Source organism: Balaenoptera musculus, chromosome 9, assembly GCF_009873245.2.
Source record: "Balaenoptera musculus isolate JJ_BM4_2016_0621 chromosome 9, mBalMus1.pri.v3, whole genome shotgun sequence".
Taxonomy (NCBI): domain Eukaryota; kingdom Metazoa; phylum Chordata; class Mammalia; order Artiodactyla; family Balaenopteridae; genus Balaenoptera; species Balaenoptera musculus.
Window position 1 is genome coordinate 12,091,237 of NC_045793.1, and position 20,466 is coordinate 12,111,702.

The 20,466-nt window shown below is 49.2% G+C and overlaps 1 protein-coding gene across 1 annotated transcript in view; it reads right to left on the bottom strand.

Annotated features, from left to right (window-relative positions):
* The window catches only part of CLCN1 (chloride voltage-gated channel 1), a 32,392-nt gene extending 16,299 nt beyond the window's left edge, over positions 1-16,093 (bottom strand). The window contains exons 1-12 of the mRNA XM_036864027.1: positions 15,896-16,093; positions 12,816-12,936; positions 12,287-12,418; positions 11,561-11,689; positions 11,184-11,317; positions 9,860-9,937; positions 8,744-8,822; positions 3,026-3,151; positions 2,611-2,695; positions 2,286-2,387; positions 1,889-1,973; positions 1,465-1,614 (exon numbers count right to left, since the gene is read on the bottom strand). Of these exons, the coding sequence (XP_036719922.1) occupies positions 1,465-1,614; positions 1,889-1,973; positions 2,286-2,387; positions 2,611-2,695; positions 3,026-3,151; positions 8,744-8,822; positions 9,860-9,937; positions 11,184-11,317; positions 11,561-11,689; positions 12,287-12,418; positions 12,816-12,936; positions 15,896-16,075 (1,401 nt within the window). The 5' untranslated portion in view covers positions 16,076-16,093. The remainder of the gene's footprint in view (positions 1-1,464; positions 1,615-1,888; positions 1,974-2,285; positions 2,388-2,610; positions 2,696-3,025; positions 3,152-8,743; positions 8,823-9,859; positions 9,938-11,183; positions 11,318-11,560; positions 11,690-12,286; positions 12,419-12,815; positions 12,937-15,895) is intronic.
* Between the last annotated feature and the right edge of the window lie 4,373 nt (positions 16,094-20,466).

Below are 20,466 nucleotides of genomic sequence, written 5' to 3' on the forward strand. Positions count from 1 at the left end.
TCAACAACCAATTACAGGAAGCTGGGGTTTATAAATTAGAGAAGATAAACTCTATAACGGAAGTCCAAAAATCAGACCCCTAACAAGACACTGAGAACTTCTTTATGATAAAAATATCAAATCTTTTGAAGGAAGAAATGAAAATGATCTAATTAATAAAGTGGGTGTGCAAAATATGGAAGCCACAGACCCAATTAATCCCCCTGGAATGGAATGAAAAAGAACATAAATAAATACAGCCTCCAGAAACACCACAGCAAATCCTGAGAACATAAGTGACAGAATTGGAACCTGGTGTGTCAAGCACCTGGTATCTCTAAGGATAAGACCATTGACAAGCACATTAAATGAGCAGCAAAAAAACCACGAAGGAAATTTTAAAATAATTTTTTTCAACCATAAGTATTAGATTCACAAAAGATCGATAATCAAGTATTACATATTTGGCACACAGTAGGTGCATGAGAACATTTATTGAATAAATGAACCCACTACAGCTATTACAATATAAATATAACTTAGTGACTCATATCCTGGGGAAATATAGATTCACAATAAGTATCAAGAATAAGTTAATAGCAAGGTACGAAAAAACATGAAAGTTTAATGTGGACAGACTTTCAAATGAAGGCCCTAATATATAGAGGAAAATGTTGGGTCATTCAAGCAAGACATACTATTAATAATGAGGCAATCATCAAAAAAGAGAAAAAAAAGGCAATCAGCAATTATAACAGATGTCACAACCAGTGGTGGAAATAAAAATATACTTGTATAAGGCAGTAATTGAGAAGTCTATAAACACGTGATCCTTGATGGGCAGATATGAAAAAGAACTGTTATAGAAGAGATCAGCTTTTGTTTCCTAATTGAAGTTAGAAGAAAATGGTTTAAGAATGGCAAAATCCTCACAGCCTCACTACCTAAATAGAGAATAATAACGTTTATAAAAATTATTTATAGTCACTAATAAAGTGGATTTAAATATTTTATCCCTTTTGTAATTCTAGAAAAGAGATCATCCACTAGACTGGGGAAAAAATGGATATGCAAATCATCTGAAAATGGATAATCAGATGCATGGAGAATGAAGTACCTAATTATCTAACATGTGGGGGGATTTGGTTAATTTATCTGAGGTCTTTCCACAGTTATCTGTATTGCTAAGCTCTTGTCCTTATTTACTTGGCTGCTGTGATGTCTCAATAATTTAGCAAGCGGAACCTTTAGAAGGGTTATAATAATTATGGCAACATCACTAAGCTGACATGAATGGAACATTAACCCAGATATTGGCTCACTTCTCTAGATGAGCAACTTACTTATGTTCTGGTTTCCAAACTGTTTTTTTATTAGGTTGGACGAAGACCAAATGAAGTTTTACCCTTCCTTACCCTATGCACACCCCGGTTCCTAGGTTGAAAACCTAGAAGCCCAGGGAGCCAGGAGTGTAGGGAGCGGTACCTTCATGATGAAGAAGAGGGTGATGATGATGACAACATTGACTTTTGGGTGGATCCACACAGCTGACTGGCCCAGGCTCTCAGGGTCCCCTACATGCTTTACCCATGTTTTGTTGTCAAACAGGGTACTGATGGCTTCCCGAGGCATCAACTGTGAGAGGAGGAAGCAAAAGGGAGCAGTTCTCCAGGGATGTTCGGTACTTCCATTTTTCTAAGAGAACTAATTCCCCAGTTTCATTTTTCATGGGACCCTTTTGCTTTTTTCTCAGGGAGAGAGTCTATCCTTGGGCAAAAGCACATATGCTCAGAAGCCTGAGGGACACCTGTGCTCTTTCCTCTTTTCCATGTGGCCCCGTCCTGGCTTGGTTCCAGTCATGTGCTCAGTGACATGACTCCCACCCTCAGAGGTCACCCATGGAGCTGACCTCTCCAGCCATGAACTGTCCCATTCCTGGTGGAAAGGTGAAGGAGGCGATGACAAAGGTAACAATTCCAGGATAGAGCAGGCGGCTGAAAAAGAAACAGAATTAATCCTCACCCTAATTTAGCCAGGCCACAGTGGACAACTCTCTGGACTCTGGTAAGCCGAAGTTTCCTGGAGTCTACAGTAGTCTCAGGCCATTAGACAGAGCATTCTCTCCACCAACAAGCAATCTTTAAAGGGGAAACCGCACCATTCAGCCCTGGTAGAGTATCAGGGCTTCTATATTTTATCACAAGCCACCTAAAGGCATTTAACGCCTTCCACAAAGATTAAAAGGGAGGAACTCTTGGAGAAACCAGAAGGTAAACAGGTAGGGCAGAAGAAGGGCGGTGACTCACTGCTTAGCCAGAAACCGGCTGAGGGCCTTGTGCTTTCGGACGCTGAGCATGACTTGGCGATGCAGGTACACAAATACAGCTCCCAGGAACCCACAGCAAATCCTGAGGGTGTAAGTTATGCAGAAGTGAAACCCTCATCCCTCGGGCCTGGCCACCGCAGGGAAACAAATGCCAGGCACACACCTTCCCTTTCTACCCACCTCCCCCCAACAATTTACACTTCACCCACACCAACCCCACCTTCCCAGCTTGGGTCCCTTCCAGTGCAAAGCCACGCCCCAGCCCTGGTTCCCCACTATCCCCCAGAGCAGACAAACCCACTGACCCGATGGCTGCAAAGGCTGGGAGTTCCTGCAGGTCAAAGGGGAAATCCATTCGGAAATTGGTTCTGAAGAGAGCTGTGATGGTGACTATGGGATGGAAAGGCCAAGGATTATGGTGGGAGCATCACAGAAACCCACCGAGAAGGAACCAGGGTCATAGGTTTTAAGGATTAAAGCTTCCTCCCATCCCAATGTCTCCTCTTCTATTTGATTTCCTTTTTCTAACACTACTGGCAGAGACACTCTCCCTTATTCCATGACCTGTATCCTTGACCTATATATACCCTTGGGCCTTGGTCTCACTTCCCAAATGATGCCATCCACTCCTTTTCTGCACTGCCCCACAGAGCTTCCCTCCACGCCCCATTACCAGCCTCCCTATTTCACATTGCCTCCACCCCAGGGCTCCCCTGTTACCAGCATCCTTGTTCCACACGGCTAGCACTCGGAAAACAAAGGCGCTGAACGTGGCTGCAAAGAATCCTCGCCAGTAGTTCCTCACGGCAAAGTAGGTAGAGGTGACCTCGATGCTAAACAGCACTCCTGTAGGGGCAAGGAAGTAGGGTCAGGTGCAGACAAAAGTGTGAGGCTCTCTCCCACACTCCCACCCCGTGGACCCAAGGAGCTTTTGCTGAAACTTCAATCACAGGGGCAGCAGTACTGGGAGGTGATGATCTCTTAGAGTGTGCCATGCTCTAAACCATATACCTGCTCATGCTAGCAGTTTTTTGCAGGCCAGGGATGTGGTTCAACAAGATACAGAGAGAATGGGAAATGAGGGGGTTTAACCCACAAAACCTGAGGGTCAGGTGGTCGTGCCCTCTCCATCCCTTAGAAAGCAAGGTTGGGTGGGATTCACAGTTGTCTGATATCCACAGGGATCTGAAAAATTTCTGCAAGAAAAGTTACAAAAGAGAAAGCTTCCAGAGCAGGTGCTCACCAGAGTGCCAAGCAGAGCTCAAGATTTACAGGGACTCTCCTTAACACCCCCTTCAACCTCTCCTCCCTTCTCCCATGCACCACGTACCATGCAACTTTTAGGGAAGAAATAAGAAAAATGAATAGGAAAGGGCTTTGTGAGAGCTGACAATACTCAATATTGCAAGAAAGGAAAGAGGATTCATCCACATTTTTAAAAAAATTAATATTAAAAACCTGACTGAAAAGGACCAAATCCAGGGGGAAAACCAAGAGGCCAGAAGAAGCTATAAACAATTATGCTTAAGAAAGGTGGGTGATGATCCCCGGTCAGGGAACTAGATCCCACGTGCATGCCGCAACTAAGAGTTCGCATGCTGCAACTAAGACCTGATGCAACCAAATAAACAAATACTTTTTTTAAAAAAAGAAAGGCGGGTGAGGTAGAAGGAAACCTAATTAAGAGTCCTAAGTTGTACTGTTTCTGAGAGTAGATGCTGGAACACAAATGAGAAGGTAAATAGATAGAAAAATGGCAAGAGTTGGTGGAGACAAAGTAAGGAAGCTAATAAGGGTATAAAAGATAGACTCAAAAGATGCAAAGAGGGCTTCCCTGGTGGCACAGTGGTTAAGAATCCACCTGCCAACGCAGGGTCGAGCCCTGGTCCAGGAAGATCCCACATGCCGCGAAGCAACTAAGCCCGTGTGCCACAACTACTGAGCCTGCGCTCTAGAGCCCGTGAGCCACAACTACTGAGTCCACATGCCACAACTACTGAAGCCCGTGAGCCTAGAGCCCATGCTCCGCAACAAGAGAAGCCACTGCAATGAGAAACCCGCGCACTGCAACGAAGAGTAGCCCCTGCTCGCCGCAACTAGAGAAAGCCCCCATGCAGCACCAAAGACCCAAAGCAGCCAAAAATAAATAAAGGACAAAAAAAAAAGATGCAAAGAAAAAAAGTCTTTAAACATACCAAGAATCAGGGAATAGACTGTGATTAGATGCAAAGTAAAAACTTACAAGAGAATTACCTAACACCTGGCTAAGCCTCATTTTTATCGGAAATGAAGAAGGAAAACAAGGAAATGCAGCCCATAATTAGATGAATGGAGAAGAGGCCCAGACCTAGGAAAGCCCATGAACTAGATAAGGTTCGTCTCCCCTTGCTCTCTGCGGGAACGGCTGCTGGCCAGCCCAAGACCCCCAACCTGTTCTTCCTGCAGGTGGCCTCTCACATCTGAGCCATTTTCTTCTCCCTGTTCTAGATTCAAAAGTCACATCTCCTGAATCCCTCAGAACCCCAGCCCTCTCCTCCGCAGGTGACAGTCAGTGATGACAGGAAGTTATTTATGCCAAGGGAGTGTGGTTACTCCCTCGTGGAGTAGCTGCTGCATTTGGACAGAGGATTCCTCATGGTTGGCTCAATGGCGCCTTCTCTGGGAAGGTATCCCCGATCCCCCTCCGCGGGTAAAAACAGTCCTGCCCTTACCTTGTTCTCTCGGAATTCTGGACCATCAGAGCACTTAGCACTTTCAGATATAGTTGTTTATTTACATCTCTGAGTTCCCCCAGGATTGAAAGTTCCTTGGAACCCAACACCTAACACAGTGCCTGGTACATAATCAGGGCTCGAGGCCTGTTCTATGGATGCACAGAAGGGAGAGTGGGGAGGGGGACGGGGAAGGAAGAACGAGAGCAGAAGAGAATAGATGGGTGGCATTTCAGAAAACAGGGAAGCTGAGGGACAGAGCTTTGCTAACCACCTATCGCCCCTGCTCCCCAAATCTTATCAGGTAAGGCAGCTGTTTCCTTGGCCTAAAAGGAGGATTTGACACAGTGGGGAGTCAGGTAGAGCAAGTCTCTCCTTTTCTTTACCAGTAACAAAACCAAAGTCGGCTTTGACTTGTCGGATGTAAACTATCCAACTCATGAATAGTTTACGACCAGTTTTTGAAATCCTAGGCTAGATTTTCTTTCCTGCCATGTGGTTCTGGGACACCTTCTCTAACAGTCTGTCACTGTGTACTTCGGAATGAGAGCTCATTTTCATATTCGCCTGAGCCAGACAGAAAATGTGCTGCTAAGAGGAAACAAAGCATTAAAAACACAAACAGCATTTGGAAACTCTCTAGTCTCCCAGGTTCCGTAATATTGCTCTCTTTCCCACCCTGAAGGCTCCTCTCTGTCTTCTCCCCTGGCGCCTTTGCCTCTGCCCAGCCAGCGCCTTGTCCTTGGTCTCCGACAATTGCTACTCATAGACACACTCTCTCAATTTCATTCATGCCCACGGCTTCAACTACCACCTCCATGCTAACCTACTGGTTAACAAAGCCATGCTTTCAGCTCAGTTCCTGAACTTCAGACTCACCAAGCCAGCTGCCTATTTGACATCACTTGGAGACGCCACAGGAACTTCAAACGCAAGGTATTCAGAGTGAAATGTATCAGCTCCCCCAGACCTGTTTCACTTCCTATATTCCCTATCTTGCTTGCATCCACGCCATTTCCCTCGTTATAAAAATGGAAGTTAGCGTAGATTCCTCCTCCTTTCTTACCTTTCACATCCTCACATAAATCAGCCACCAGGTCCCATCGATTTTATTTTCTATCACCCATATATATCATCCTGTTCTCTATCTCTTCTGCCTCTGCCCAGTTCGGTCTCTCATCATCTAGCATCAGCACTATGACAATAGTCTTCTTGTTAATCTTGGATAAATCCTGTTAATCCACAGGCCAGTTCTGTCCTGCACAGATCTGTCAGAGTTGGCCATGTCACTTCCTTATTTAAAATTCTTCCATGGCTCCCCTTCACCCGTGACAGCGTTTCCCAAAGTCAGGTCCATGAGATACTATGAGTTCCATAAGAAGGTCCTTGCAAAAAGAATTCTGTGGGAAATGCTACACTTGGGATAGTCACAATACATGTCAGCATATCAAACGTTCTGATAACTCTTCCAGTTTAAAAAACTACCTTTTGAACCCAGTATTTTCCAACTTATCTGATCTTGGAGCACTGTTTACAGGTTATGTCTATTAACACCATGAACTGTGTTCCATAAAACACATTCGGGCTAATTCTAGCCTAGAAAATGAAATCGACATTCTTGTGCATTTCCTATGAGGACCTTCATGATTCAGCCCCCACGTACCTATCCAGACCCATTTTCTGTCATTCCTTCCCCTGTATCCTCTAGAAATGCACATATATGTTAATTTTAGTCCCTTACATCTTGACTTTGCAATGCTGTCTCCTCTCTCTCCAGAATATCTTCCTTGCACTTTGCCCAGGCTGCCACTGGGACGCTTCCTGAGTAAACTGTGATGGTCTGCTTGCCTTCCTGTCTACCCTTTCAGCCGTGGGTACCTGAGAGCACAGGAACCAGCACAGCGCCCAGAGGGCTCACGGCACAGGGCACATATGGAAGCAAAAACATATTTGCCATTTTAGCCAAACACCGAAGCAAATTTCTTTCATCGGTGTAAGGAATTAAGAGTTGACCATATAGTGAATAAATATTCTAATACTAATTTTTTTATTTTAGAATTAGCCTATGTTCATAAAATAAAAGCAATCAAGTAATGTTATCTGCAAATTCATTTAATATTTGCCACTTATTACAAACATCTTGAAAACAGCATTTTAACTTTTCAATGCTTAACATTTTCTCAAGAGCCATGTTTTATCTGTAACTTTTCTATTTGCCTCTCCCGTTCTCTACACAGGATCATGAAGAACCTTCCTCATTCACCCCAGAAATTCCAGTTTTATGCAAAAAATTCATATTCTCTTCACTTTAAAAGAATCTGATTAAAAACAAAAATAAAAACAAAAAAATGCTACCTTTCTAAAAATGTTCTTCAGACCTTCTGGATTTGTAAGGCAAAAGACCAAATAAAGGTGAAAGCGGGTATAAATGCAAGTGTGAACATTTAATGTGTGCAGAAATTCAAACACACTACCCTTCCCTGGCTGGAGACTATGACTTTAATGACAAGAGCTGACAACAAGAGTGCAAACAGGATGCCAGCTGACGTGTTCGCTGACATTGGTGCAGTGTCAGTTCAAGAGAGCATGGTACATTTTCATTAACTGTAAATGTTTATCCATATATCGTTCCTGAGCCAAGTCATCTGAGTTTCCTGAAGACTCCTCTATGAAAGGACTGATTACATGTTCATAATTGAAAGATACCTCTAACAGCTGGTGCGTTTAAGAAGCATATGCCTTTCCTGCAGTTTTGCTTCTCAGATTGTCAACACGGTGTCTTTTTTTATCACCAATGAATCCAATGAATGATCTATATAATCCTTGCTCTGTTAATCTGGTTATAACTGCTATCAATGAGTAAATAAACAGATACAACAGCTTTCTCTGACCATGCCCACTTGTTAGTTATTCAGGACAAGGAAAATAATCTGAAAGGTTACCCTTTGTCTAACATTAGTAGAAAGAGCTAAACTCAATCTTAAATTGCTGCCAAGGAAAAACGACACTTTAACTTCCACCTGTAGTCCTCATTTAAAGCTGATTATTGGGACTTCCCTGGCGGTCCAGTGGTTAAGACTCCGCGCTCCCAATGAAGGGGGCACAGGTTTGATCCCTCGTCGGGGGACTAAGATCCCGCATGCCCCAAGGCACGGCCATAAAACAAAAAATAAAGCTGACTATTAATCTAAATAAGGTCCATCTAAACTTCCGTGTCCTTAACAACATACAACCAAAGGTAAGTCTTCCCTTGGAGAAGAAAATACATAGAGATGTCAATTATACTTCAATTAAAACCAACAATGACAAAAATGAATTATTCAAGAGCAAAAAACCAAGAGGAACATACATAGAAGTCCCCTGTTAGAAGATGTAATAAGTGAAGGGCAAAAATATCCAACAATACAAAGGGTTTTAATATAAGTACGGGACCCATAAAGGCCGCCTCGGTTTTCCTTCCTGGCGCTACCACTTATTAACAGGATGACCTTGCTCAAGTCACTAACTCTCTCTCTTCCTTAATATAGATCTCATCCAGCTTTGGGCAGGAAGGGATGTAAAGTCCTTAGAACATTGCCCGCGCATAGTAAATGCTCATTAAAAGTTAGCTATTCTTGCTTTACTCTTGTTTCAACTGCTCATACTCGAACTTGGGGATGCTGACAAAAACTGTTTTGGGAGCAAGCCCAGGCAAGTGGACAGACGTAGGCGGGGGTAAATCACTTGCCTCCAAGTGGTGTCCCAAAGCAACAGCCGACTCCTACTGCACAGCCCACGGTCAGCATGTCAGTGTAATAGTATGGTTGCTACTAGGGGAGACACAGACAAAGAGCCAGATGGGAGGGATGGGCAGGGGGGCAGAAGAGGAAAGGAGAACAGGCAAAGGTGGGGAATAAAGAAGGAGCGGCTTAAGTCACAGGGAATCACAGTGACCCCGTCTCCCCCCTGCGATGCCAGGCCAAGAGAAACTCAGTTAGTTTGGCAGACAGGAAGTGATCTCCTAGCACAAGGCCAAACATAGAAAATGAAATAAATGTTAGGCAAATATATGGAAGGAAGGTCAGCCAATAAATGGTCACCAGAGAGGGGCTGGAGATGGGGACAATCAGGGCAAGAAGTGTCAATAGCAAGAGAGACAGGAAAGGACTTCAGACAAACAGCACCAATAAAGCCGGCAAGAAATAGCCACCAGCCTCAAAAGAACAGCTCTCGGGTTAAGAAAAAAAAAAAAAAAAGCTCGGGTGCCTGGAGACCAGGGCCTGTGATCCAGGGTCACACCCTGAAGGCCCACCCCCACCAGCCCCTGCCGCGAGCGCCCCTCTCCACCCCAAAGCTTGTGGCAACCACTCCAACCCCTCAGGCCACCGGGGTAGGGAGGAAGTGGGACTTGCCTCCGACAGGGGCGGCAAAGCAGCATCCCACGCCCACCGCGCAGGCCGACACCAGGAGATCAAGCCGCCCAGGCACAGTCTGCAACAGAGAAGCTCGCGGACAGGGCGGGTGGAGGGCTGGGGCGGGGGAGAGCGCGCGAGACGGGGTGGAGGGGCAGGAACAACAAAGGGACGGGGCGGCACCGGAGGGGAACTGACACCGGGGCGGCCGAGGAGCGGACCACGTGCCGAGCCCCGATGCGGGGGCAGGGATGGGGGCGGGGGTGGGCGTCAAAGAACGGGCACAGGCTGAACAGCGGCATCGCGTGGCTGGAGTAGGCGGGTGGCGCCACGTGTGTGGGGACGAGGGAGCGTGGGTTAGCGCAGTGCCCAGCTCAGCATCACGGCCAAGGCAGCCCTGCCCCACCCGCCAGCGCGCACAGCCCCAGCTCCTTTTACCTTCTCAGCCTTACCTCGTACACCCCACAGAGCACGGACATGAACTTGCTGAGGACAGCGGCGCAGATGCTGGCAATGTGGACAAAAGGGCCCTGGGAGAGAGGAGGGGGATGAGGGGTCAGGGGCAGGGGGCCGGATGGGGGGCTTGGTGGCATTCTTGGACAGACATTGGTTGCTCCAGGCACTGTACCAGGGGCTGGAAATACAGACGTGAGCAAGATAGAGGTTCTGCCTTCGCAGAGCTTCATCCCAGGGAGGAAGGGGGGTGATACGCCAGCATATTATCATTTCAGAAAATGTCCCCCGCTCGCCACAACGAGAGAAAGCCCCCGCTCAGCAACGAAGACCCAACGCAGCCATAAATGCATATATACATACATACATACATACATACATTTGTTTCAAAAAAAGGGGAAACAAAGAAAATGCTAGGGGCTAAGAAGAAATTGAGGGAGGGTCAGAGGAGAGAGAGAGACAGGAATGCTGAGGGTGGGATGGCGAAGGTCACAACTGAGTAAGGCCTTGATGGAAATGAGGCGTGAGCTGCATGGGCACCGGGAAGAAGAATGTTCCAGGCTGAGGGGACAGCAAGTGCAGGAGCCCCAAGAGGGGGGCAGGCTCGCGCAGTTGAGTGGCAGGAAGTGCCTTGTCACTCAAGCTCGGGGAAGGAGGGGCAGCCTGATCACCATAGCCCCCCTAGGCCCCAGGAATAAGGGTGGACTTCATTTTAAGAGGAATGGAAAGCCATTTGAAGTTCCTGACCAGAGGGCAGACATTCCTGATTCCATTTTGAAAAGATAACTCTGGCTGCAGCAGGGGGAGTGGGGGGGTGGGGGGGGTGGGGGGGGCGAAGGTACATGAGCATAACCTTGAAAAAACACACAGCCTCTTTTAGGTCTCAGTTTTCACAGAATGTGTCTGGATTGTCTCTAAGTCAGTGGTTCTCAACTGGGGGAGATTTTGCCCCCAGGGGACATTTGGACATCTGGAGACATTCTGATTGTCACAACAGGGGTTGCGGGGGGGGGTGGGGGTGGCGGGGTGGGGCGGGAGGACTGCTGCTGGCATGTAGGGGGTAGAGGCCAGGGAGGCTGCTAATCATCCTACAATGTACGGGACGGCCCCCCAGAACCAAGACTTACTCAGCCCCAAATGCCCACAGTGCCCAGGATGCGAGATTCTGCTCTAAGGTGCTCCCAGGGCTGATGAGGACCTTCCCATGTCTCTCTCCTCCGGAATCCCCATGGCCCACGGCTGCCCCCGGAGCTCCCTCTAGACTCAGTGCTGCCCTCTGCCTGAGGACCTGCCCAGCTCACCCCACAGTAACTGGAGTCCTACCTCTTTCCCCACAGGGATGCCACTGCCCAGCCCCGCAGTCAGGGCCACAACCTTGGCCACGAAGGCCTTGAGGGTGAGATATTCCTTCAGGACAACACCGCGAAGTATTGTCTTCATTTCAGGGATTCCAGAGCCTAAAAGGGTTTTTAAAAAATGATTGTGTGCATGTTCAAGCTGGAGGTTAAAGGTAGATGGACATCCAGATAGTGGACATGGGGGTGGGGTGAGAGGTCCGTGGGGGAGGACAGTAGCAAAGCAGCGAAAGGACTGTCAGGGGGGTTGGGGAGGGAGGGAGGGGAGCGCGAGGTCTACAGGCCAATGAGATTCTGCTGGATTATGTTGATGGCATGATGGGGTAGGATCTGGGAAGTTCTCACCGACAGCCTGGGGAGAGATGAGGTGGCAGAAGAGGGCACTGAAGAGGATGAGGATGAGTGGGAAGGTGACCCAGACCAGGAACTGCAGAGGCAGGTTGGGCTGCATCTGGTAGTAGGTCCACTTGTAGGCTGCAGAGACAGGCGTCTGGGCTTAGTCCTATGTGGATGGCATGTTGCCGCCAACCCACACTCGCGGAATTGGACAGCGTGCTAGGAGCGTGCTCCCGCCATGGCTATCCCGTTCGACCTCGGAGATGGCACTGTTCTCATTTGACACATGGGGGGGGGTCTAAGCTGGGGGATGAGACGTGACCCGTTCAAGTTCCCACCACTTGTAGGAGGTCAAGTGGGCGCCAGTGCAGCAAACCACACTCTGTGGGCGCTTCATTAGAGGCTGTGGCGCACCCAGCCACCCCGGTTAACCCGGCACTGAGGGGCTCCTGGGACTCCAGGTGTTTCCAGTTGCCTGAACTGAAAAGTCCTAGGAGAACTAGGACAAGTTGGTCACCCTGTGAGACGGGTCCCCACAGCTCGGCTGGTAGCAGGTGGGAGGGGCAGAAAAAATGGGTCTGGGTCTGGGTCTGGTCTCATCCTGGGCCAGAGCTACACCTGATCTCCTCTTTGCACCATCCTCCTCCCAAAGCACCCCCAGCTTACCTTAGGTCGAAACTCTAGATCAACTGCAGTATGGGGAGGGCTGAGGGCAAAGGGCCAGGTTAAACCTACCCTGAAGGGTTTTGGCACTGACATAATCCATGCACCAGCTAATCAGAGCCATAAGCAGCCCCAGAAGCACCAGAAAGATCCAGTCTTCCCCTAATTTTCTTCTCATCACGAGTCCCAGACCGTGGATACAACCTAGGGAAAGAAAGTAAAGAGAAGCAGGTAACCAGTCACTGCTCTGTGTGTGTGGCCGAGGATGGGAGGTGTAGGGCCCTCAGCGTCTTGTCTATACGTCGCATTCCCTGAGTTTCTTCTCACCTCTCTGCCCTTCAGAAGGCACCAAAGTCCAATTCCCCATTGGCCACTTGATTCTTTTCTAAACCCTAGTTTCTTGGGGCTGCGTGGGAGGGATAGTAGGAAGGCAGAGTGAGAAGGACATGGGAGCCATGTCTTCTCCTTAATACTTGGAGGAGGGCTTTGGTGTGCGTGTGGGGATGGTGAGCCAGAAATATGCAACAGGTCTTCTGAGTTAGTGTCCTAATCCCTGTACCTCCTTCCATCCCACATTCCTTTACTCCCCAGTCCCCATCACCTTGGCATTTAGAATAGTGATTCTCATCCTTGTTATCCATGGAAGCACTGGAGTCCGTCGTCTTGGGCATCCCCGTGTCCTGCTCCTTGTCTGAGAACTGCTCTTTGTGATGGCCATAGATCTGGACAGAGGGAGATGGGAAAGGTCTGTCTTGTTGAAGAGTTAAAAGAAATAGAGGGAAGCAGATAGACCCACAGATAAAACAAACAAACAGCTTTTTAAAATCCTGGGTGTTGAGGGCCTCGGGCAGGGTCACTTTGTGGTCATCCGTGCCCTCCACCCCCCACTCTCCGTCTGCACTTTTCCCACTCCTCACCCTTGTCTATCCATCCACACCCTTGCACATCTGTAGTCATCTTGGTCAACAGCAGCCTTCGTCAAGGGGACCAATTTCTACTCTGAAGTAGGGATACAAAAACTGTGCTAAGGGCTTCCCTGGTGGCGCAGCGGTTAAGAATCCACCTGCCAGTGCAGGGGACACGGGTTTCAGCCCTGGTCCGGGAAGATCCCACATGCCGCGGAGCAACTAAGCCCGTGTGCCACAACTACTGAGCCTGCGCTCTACAGCCCGCGAGCCACAACTACTGAAGCCCGTGCGCCTAGAGTCTGTGCTCCACAACAAGAGAAGCCACCGCAATGAGAAGCCGGCACTACAACGAAGAGTAGCCCCTGCTTGCCACAACTAGAGAAAGCCCGTGCACAGCAATGTACACCCGATGTAGCCATAAATAAATAAATAGATACATACATACATAAATGTATTTTTTTTAAAAAAACTGTGCTGATACTGGGCATGTGCATCAATTACATGTTTTTGTGTCACTGTTTCCTGTGTCTCAGCCTCTCTCTTGCTCCCCCAGACCCCCTCACACTGATGTGGATGGGGCAAGGAAAGACGAGCAGGTGACTCTTCGTTGCTCTTGGCCTTGGTGTGTCTAGCTTTAATGAGGCCCCTCAGATGCCCTGCCAGGCTTAGAGAAAGCCCATCTACCTCCCCTTCCTGTGCTCAAATGCACAAACTGGACCCAGCCCTGATAAAGCAAGTCAGTCCACTTCCTCCTGAAGTAGAGCTTGTGTGTTTGGGGTGTGTGTGTGTGTGTGTGCGTGTGTGTGCGCAAGGTCTCTAACTGCCCCTCCTCCACTGCACTAACTCCATCCTCTGGAGCCGGGGTCAGGCCAGGCCATGCTGCTGGTTCTGGGAGAGCCTGGGTGGAAGAGATCTGATTTCACAATACAAGAAGTAGAGTTTATGCCTGAGTCCTGGACAGGCGCGCACTAACACCCTGCTCACGGCTCTTTCGTCTTCTGGGATGAGGTGTGTGACTGAGAGAAGCCGTGTTTCCCTCTGTGCCCCACCTGGCCCCCGAGAGAAGACACTGCCCACAGGGGGCCAGCACACAGGCTGCCTCAGCCCCCTTGGTTCCCAGGCTGGTGGAGACGAGAAGAGGGTGCTCCATACCAAACCTGGGCTGGGAAACACTGAGAGAGCCGGATTGGTGCTGGCTGGACCAGGGTTCACCAGTCGAGCAGGGCTGGGAGGGCAGGGAGAAGTCAAGCCTGAAAGCATTCGCAGCGTCTGGATTCCTGAACAAAAACACCCATGTGTGTAGGGCTGGGGCTGGGGATGGGAGGATGGATGAAACGATGCTGACAAAATACTGATAACTGATCATTGGGCAAGGGGTACTTGGGCATTCATTACACTGCTCTTTCTGCTTTTGTATAAGTGTGAAATTTCCGTAATAAAATTTAAACAGAGAAAAACTTAAGTCCAAACTCCTCTTCTTTGCTTTCAGGGCCCTTTGGAGACCAGCCCAACCCTACTTCCCAAGTCACTTCAGCATTCCTTTTCAACAGGAAGCTTCACGCTAGTGTACCTGGTTTCCTCACTGTCACCAGAAGGTGCCATAACTGCACCTTTACTCAAGTTGTCATCCCACCCAGACCGCCTACACGGTGACAGTGAGCCCAGGGCCATGAGGAGAGGTCTTTCTGTCCAACCCCACACAGTGTTCCAGGGTCCCCTCCTCCAGGAAGCCCACTCTGACTCACCATTGGAGCCTCTGCTGGCTTTTGTGTCCCAGTCCCCACCTGATTCTCCGGGGCCGCCCTTACCCACCACCCTCGGGACGGATCAGGGCTGAGACATGGATCCTCTTGACCCCCTGCGCTGAGACCACCAGCCCAGGCCAGCCCTCAGCTTCCCAGTCCTGTCTAGACCCCATAAACTAGAGGAACCACAGCCCACCCCCTTCGCTGGCTAAAACACTTTTAAATCTTGCTTTCCTGGTCCTCCTGACAGGTTCCATCCTGTCGCTCTCTGCATGCACATTCACTCGCTAATCCTAACCTGTGTATTTATCTGCGACAAGCTCCCAGCCTGTCTTTCAGCGGTGCTCATCCCATTGCCCTTTCCTAGATGTCTAGAAGCCCTGGAGGGTATTTATCCCTGGACATCCCTAATTAGTTCACAAGCCCCTCTCTCTGGGTACAGACCTCTGTACCTTTCCAGGTGCCTGCCATTTCATCGGTTCTTACTTAATTAATCCTCCCACCTGAAAGTTTGATTATATTTCTTCTGCTCATTTGACACTGGTCTATCTTTGATCACTGATACGCAATTCAGTCCTTTTTCTCCACTCATCCCAACTCTTCTGCCTTCTGCAGAAGTGCTGATTTGTGTGTGTCCTGCCGAGGGTGGGGAGGGAGAAATCCGGTGGTGTCTGCGCGCGGGTGAGGGTGTAAGGACAGCTCAGAGGTGTGGTCCCCTCTGCCACTCACCTCGTGTGGGTTATGTAAGCACGAGCTTGTCATGCATGTGTGGCTCTGCCGTCTCCCCCCAGGATTCGGGGGTTCTGTTAGTAAAGCTTGTGTTAAAGTACGCGTGTATCTCTGTATAAGGAGCTCACAAGGCTGAACCCAGACCTTTGAAGAATGTTCATATTTTGAACACATGACCGCGTACTTTTTCAAGTTAAAAAGATCACACTGCTCCCTCTTTTCACCTGATTCCTCTTTTCCCCCAATCCATGGCACCACCGTCTCCTCGAATCCACCGCCCCCTCCCCTTAGGACTTTACCTGTGTGGGGCGGGCGTTGGGACGGGGGCCTGCATCCCCCCGGAGCCTGTGCTGCAGGTCCCCACTCTTGGAGGGCAGTCCGTAGCTGGTGCAGTGTTCAAAGGGCATGTACTGGTACTGGGGGGCGCTACCCCACCAGCTGGGCTCAGCCCCATGCCGCTGGGACCCAGACGGCTCCATGCTCCCTCCCCCGGCCAGGCCTCGGCCGGCTTGCCCCTGCCCTCCCCCCAGTACAGCTCCTTAAGCCTGTCCGCCTGCCTGTCCCCAAGGCGTCTGGGGCAGCGTGCCCACCCCCAGCTATTTATAGCCATCTCTCCGTCACATGACCCCCCCCTTGCCACATCTGATCTGCTTGGGGTCGAAGCAGGTGTGAGAGGCGTGCGGGGGAGGGGTTGGGATGAGAACCTGTGGGACAGCCCCGCAGGGAATTCCCTCAGCAGGGCCAGCACCGTCCCCCTCCTTAGTCACTAGGAGGCTCCCAGCCCCAAGCCACTGACTGGTCCGGCTATAAGCATTGCCCAGACCAGGATGGAAAACGGCTTCGCATGCTCTCAGACCTGTGTGCTGCCCCGAGTCTGCATCCTCTAAGCAACCCACCTCTTTTCTCCAGTCTGTGGGGAGGTGAGGGCTGAGGGGCTGGATGGAGCAATCCTAGGGTCTGGAAACATTGGGGAACAACTCACCTGGGAGAGTAACCGGTGCCTCTCTGCCATCTTTCCCTGCGGGGTTGTTCCCAGCTCTGTGTCTTCCTGAGGTTTAGTTCTCATCTGTCAGACCAGCTCCCCCAACCCAGCCAGTGTTCAGCTTTCTGCTCCAGCTCTGCCTTTTCTGTCTGCCAGAGGCTGCTGGTGATGCTTTGGGGTCATCCCCTTGACCACACCTTCATTACCCCCTGGGTGTGGGACACAGGGGTGATAGCCTTGCGTTCTGGCATTTCTCCCACGTCCCAGACTGATACACGTCAGCCACGCCAGCAGCCTGGATGCACAGGGAGGGACTGAGCCTCCGTTTAGACAGTGGCGCATCCCTCGGAGGTCTATCAGGGCAGGTTAGATAAGGGGGGAGAAGGGGAAGTGGGCCAGGGGAACGAGGGAGGCCGGGGAGGGAAGGGAAAGGGCGTTTCTCGTGATGAGCCCGACAAACATAAAAGATGACAGGGAAGTACTCTGACATTCTTCCCTTTTCAGGTCAATAAATAATTTTTGGCCAAGGCCAAACTACTCTACCTGGCATCACACTTTTTTTTAAACCAATTTTCCTAGTACAGTTCTTCCCCTCTGAGCTCATCACTATAGAATAAAATTGATAAACATGAGCCAATGTGTGGTTCGGGATCCATCACCAAGTGAGGTCTGTCCCAGGACAGCCAAAGTTCAGGGACACCAAACATCTGGTCTACAATTACATTTTGTTCTAGGCTAAATGGGACTGTCCAAAGCAGGTGGGAAAATGAATACCATTAAAAGCACCTTTTCTAACATAAATCTGAAGGCCTGTAATCTACCCACAAAGATTACAAATGTGTGATTTAAGGGCCTGGAGGTTCTGTAACATCTCACTCCTCTGCAGGCAGAATATCAGAAAAGAGATCTAAGGGGTTGGTGTGAGATGAAAGAAATACTTTCTTAATAAAGAAAATAGAATGCCAAAGTGAAATTACATTCTTTGCGGGGGGCTTCAGAAACAAAATATTTTCACGCCTTTGTGGAGTATGGCTCCCCTGAAGGTAGCCAGTTTCTGTAGGGGCTTAATAATCCCAAGAAACAAGTATCTAGGGCAATTGCTATTTCTTCACTGTTCCTGAGACTATCAGGTCCTGGTTATGGATCCCAAAATTTGAAGGTAGAGGTTATTGGCACTGAGAAAACCCTCATACTCCACCAAGCCACCTAGAAGAACCAGCAGCAATTCTAAAAACCAGATTCTGGGGCTTCCCTGGTGGCACAGTGGTTGAGAATCTGCCTGCCAATGCAGGGGACACGGGTTTGAGCCCTGGTCTGGGAAGATCCCACATGCCGCGGAGCAACTGGGCCCGTGAGCCACAACTACTGAGCCTGCGCATCTGGAGCCTGTGCTCCACAACAAGAAAGGCCGCGATAGTGAGAGGCCCGCACACCGCGATGAAGAGTGGCCCCCGCTCCCCGCAACTAGAGAAAGCCCTCGCACAGAAACGAAGACCCAACACAGCCAAAAATAAATAAACAAATTAATTAATTAATTAATTTTTTAAAAATACTATAAAAAACCAGATTCTGAAATCAGGAGGGTCAAGGAAATCTACAGCTGGTAGTGCTGAAGGGCAAGGATTTGAGAGTAAAGATCTTGAGTTTGAGATTAGAACTAGTTAAAATCTCATGGGTTATCAGCCTGCAAGAGAAGAAAACAAAATGTAAACGGTGCCCCCCTCCATCCCAACACCCCATGGGTAACAGCGCTTAGGCTCTTATTTGGAAGGCCAAAGATGGGTTTCTGGGGAGTTCTTTGAAAAGCTCCTAAATTTTGAAAAAAATTCATAAGCATGCATTTATCTGAGATATGTATACTGTATATGTATTCTTTTGGGGTTTTAAGTAGACTTTCTTGAGGTCCATGAGACTAGAAGGTTAAAACCTATAGGCTTATAGAATTTCTATTTGAAGGAAGGTTGTTGAAATGACCATCAGGGACACAGGTGCAAGGGGACGTGTGTTAGGGTATAGGTGGTCGTGAACAAGCCAGCCCCTTGGCATCCCCACATCAATTTAAGCAGGAACTTTCTCCCTGGGTTACACCCTTGTTTTCAGACTCCCAACTCTTCAAGTCTGGCCTCTCCAACCATTGGACGATACACCATTACATTCTCTTTAAGGCGCTTTCAGTCATGACTTCCCCTCTGCACATCCAGCCTAGCATGGAACCCATGACCACCTACTTTCTGAAACTTCACCTAGGCAACTGCAACTTCCTCTGAACACACTTTCCCTTTGCAGTTGTCCTCACTGGCAGTCATTTCTCCTCTACTGCTTATTGGACCTTGCCTTCCAGATCCTTCAAAAATCCCTGGTCCCTTCCCATACCCTGCATATGAGGCCTTCCCGATAGCACTGGACAGGGCTCTTTCTCCCCTTCTGTATTTCTGAACACGATACAGTACACTTTTTCCCTATTCTCTGCCCAAAAAGGGCTAAGATGGAATAAAGTCTTTGGCCTCAGGCTCCTTCTCCCAGCTCAGTGGGAAAAATCTCTGGCCCCAAAAAGTGAGGAGGGAGAAAATCTCATGCTAAGAAAAAAGTCACAGAAGCAATACTGTTAGCTGAGAGCATGAACTCAAGTTGACAGGTTGTTTCCCATCCTGGCCTCCATTTCCTCAGAAAGGCAGTAACTTGAGGGTTACAGAGAGAAAAGAACACATGCAAAAGTCATAGTGCCTGCCCCAAAGTGAGCTCTGAATGTTAACTTGTGTCGCTAAACCGAAGCTCATTCTGTGATGGTTAACAGCATCTGTAATGTGCTAACCCTGTGGGATCCACCATGCATTCTCATGCTCATCCTCATAGGGCAGTGTCCTTCATCCTTTTAAGGTAGCAATGGCTTCCCCGTGTTTAGATAAGGGTGAGGTTAGGTACCTTAGCCACGGTCTCTGATACCTTAAAAGGCCAAGCCACCATTTGCCATCTATTTAATTCTAGAGTCCATGTCCTTAAAGCTACATCTTTTTTTTTTTTTTTTTTTTGATAATTGAAGTCTCTGAGCCTCATTTTCCACTTCTGAAAAAGAACCCAGGGAGATGACGCCCTCCTGGCCTGTGGGAGGATGGTGTAAAGCTGCACAGCGCCTGGGAGACACACGGAGCGCTCGGGCAACTACAGCTGTTATGAAGCTCTTCGCCTCAGACCACTTTCCCCCTCTGCTCATATCCCATCTGCCCCATTTCTTCCTGTTTTCCTCTTCCCTATTACAGGAAACAGGATCGGGGAGGGCAGCAAACGGCCACCCCCAGCTCAGGGATGGGGTATAATTTTAGAAAATCCCCTGGCAGAGGGGACAGAGCTCTGAAATTCAACCTGATACCCTTATTCAAGGGTGGGGCGGGGAGGACGTGGAATCCAGCTCAGCATAAGCTGCTCTCTAATCCCCAACACCCCGCGCCTCCCAAACTCTTTCCTCCCACTATTCCAGTGCCCCTCCCTGAGGCTGTGTCTCCACCTCCCATCCCTGGAGAAGGTCCCCGGGTCCAGCCCACTCCCCAGGTCAGTTCCCCTCCTCCACCCAGTGATGTTTCAGCTCAACCTCATCCCTCTTAACTCTCCCTCCTCTGGATTCCTGGACAAGCTTCCTTCCCCCAGGGCCCACAGCAGCTTCCTACCACAATGCTCCAACAGAACGTCTTAACCCCCCGTAGCCCACCTGCACGTGTACACCTACCTCTCTGGGCGTAGACACAGCACACTCCGAGAACTCCCCAGGTGACACAGCCCACTGCTTAGACCTCTTCCATGCTGCCCGAGAATTCTCTTACGATCTGTGCCCACCCTGGAAAACCTTAAATCCAAGTTGGATCACGTGAGATAGGGAATTCTAGGATCCTCCTC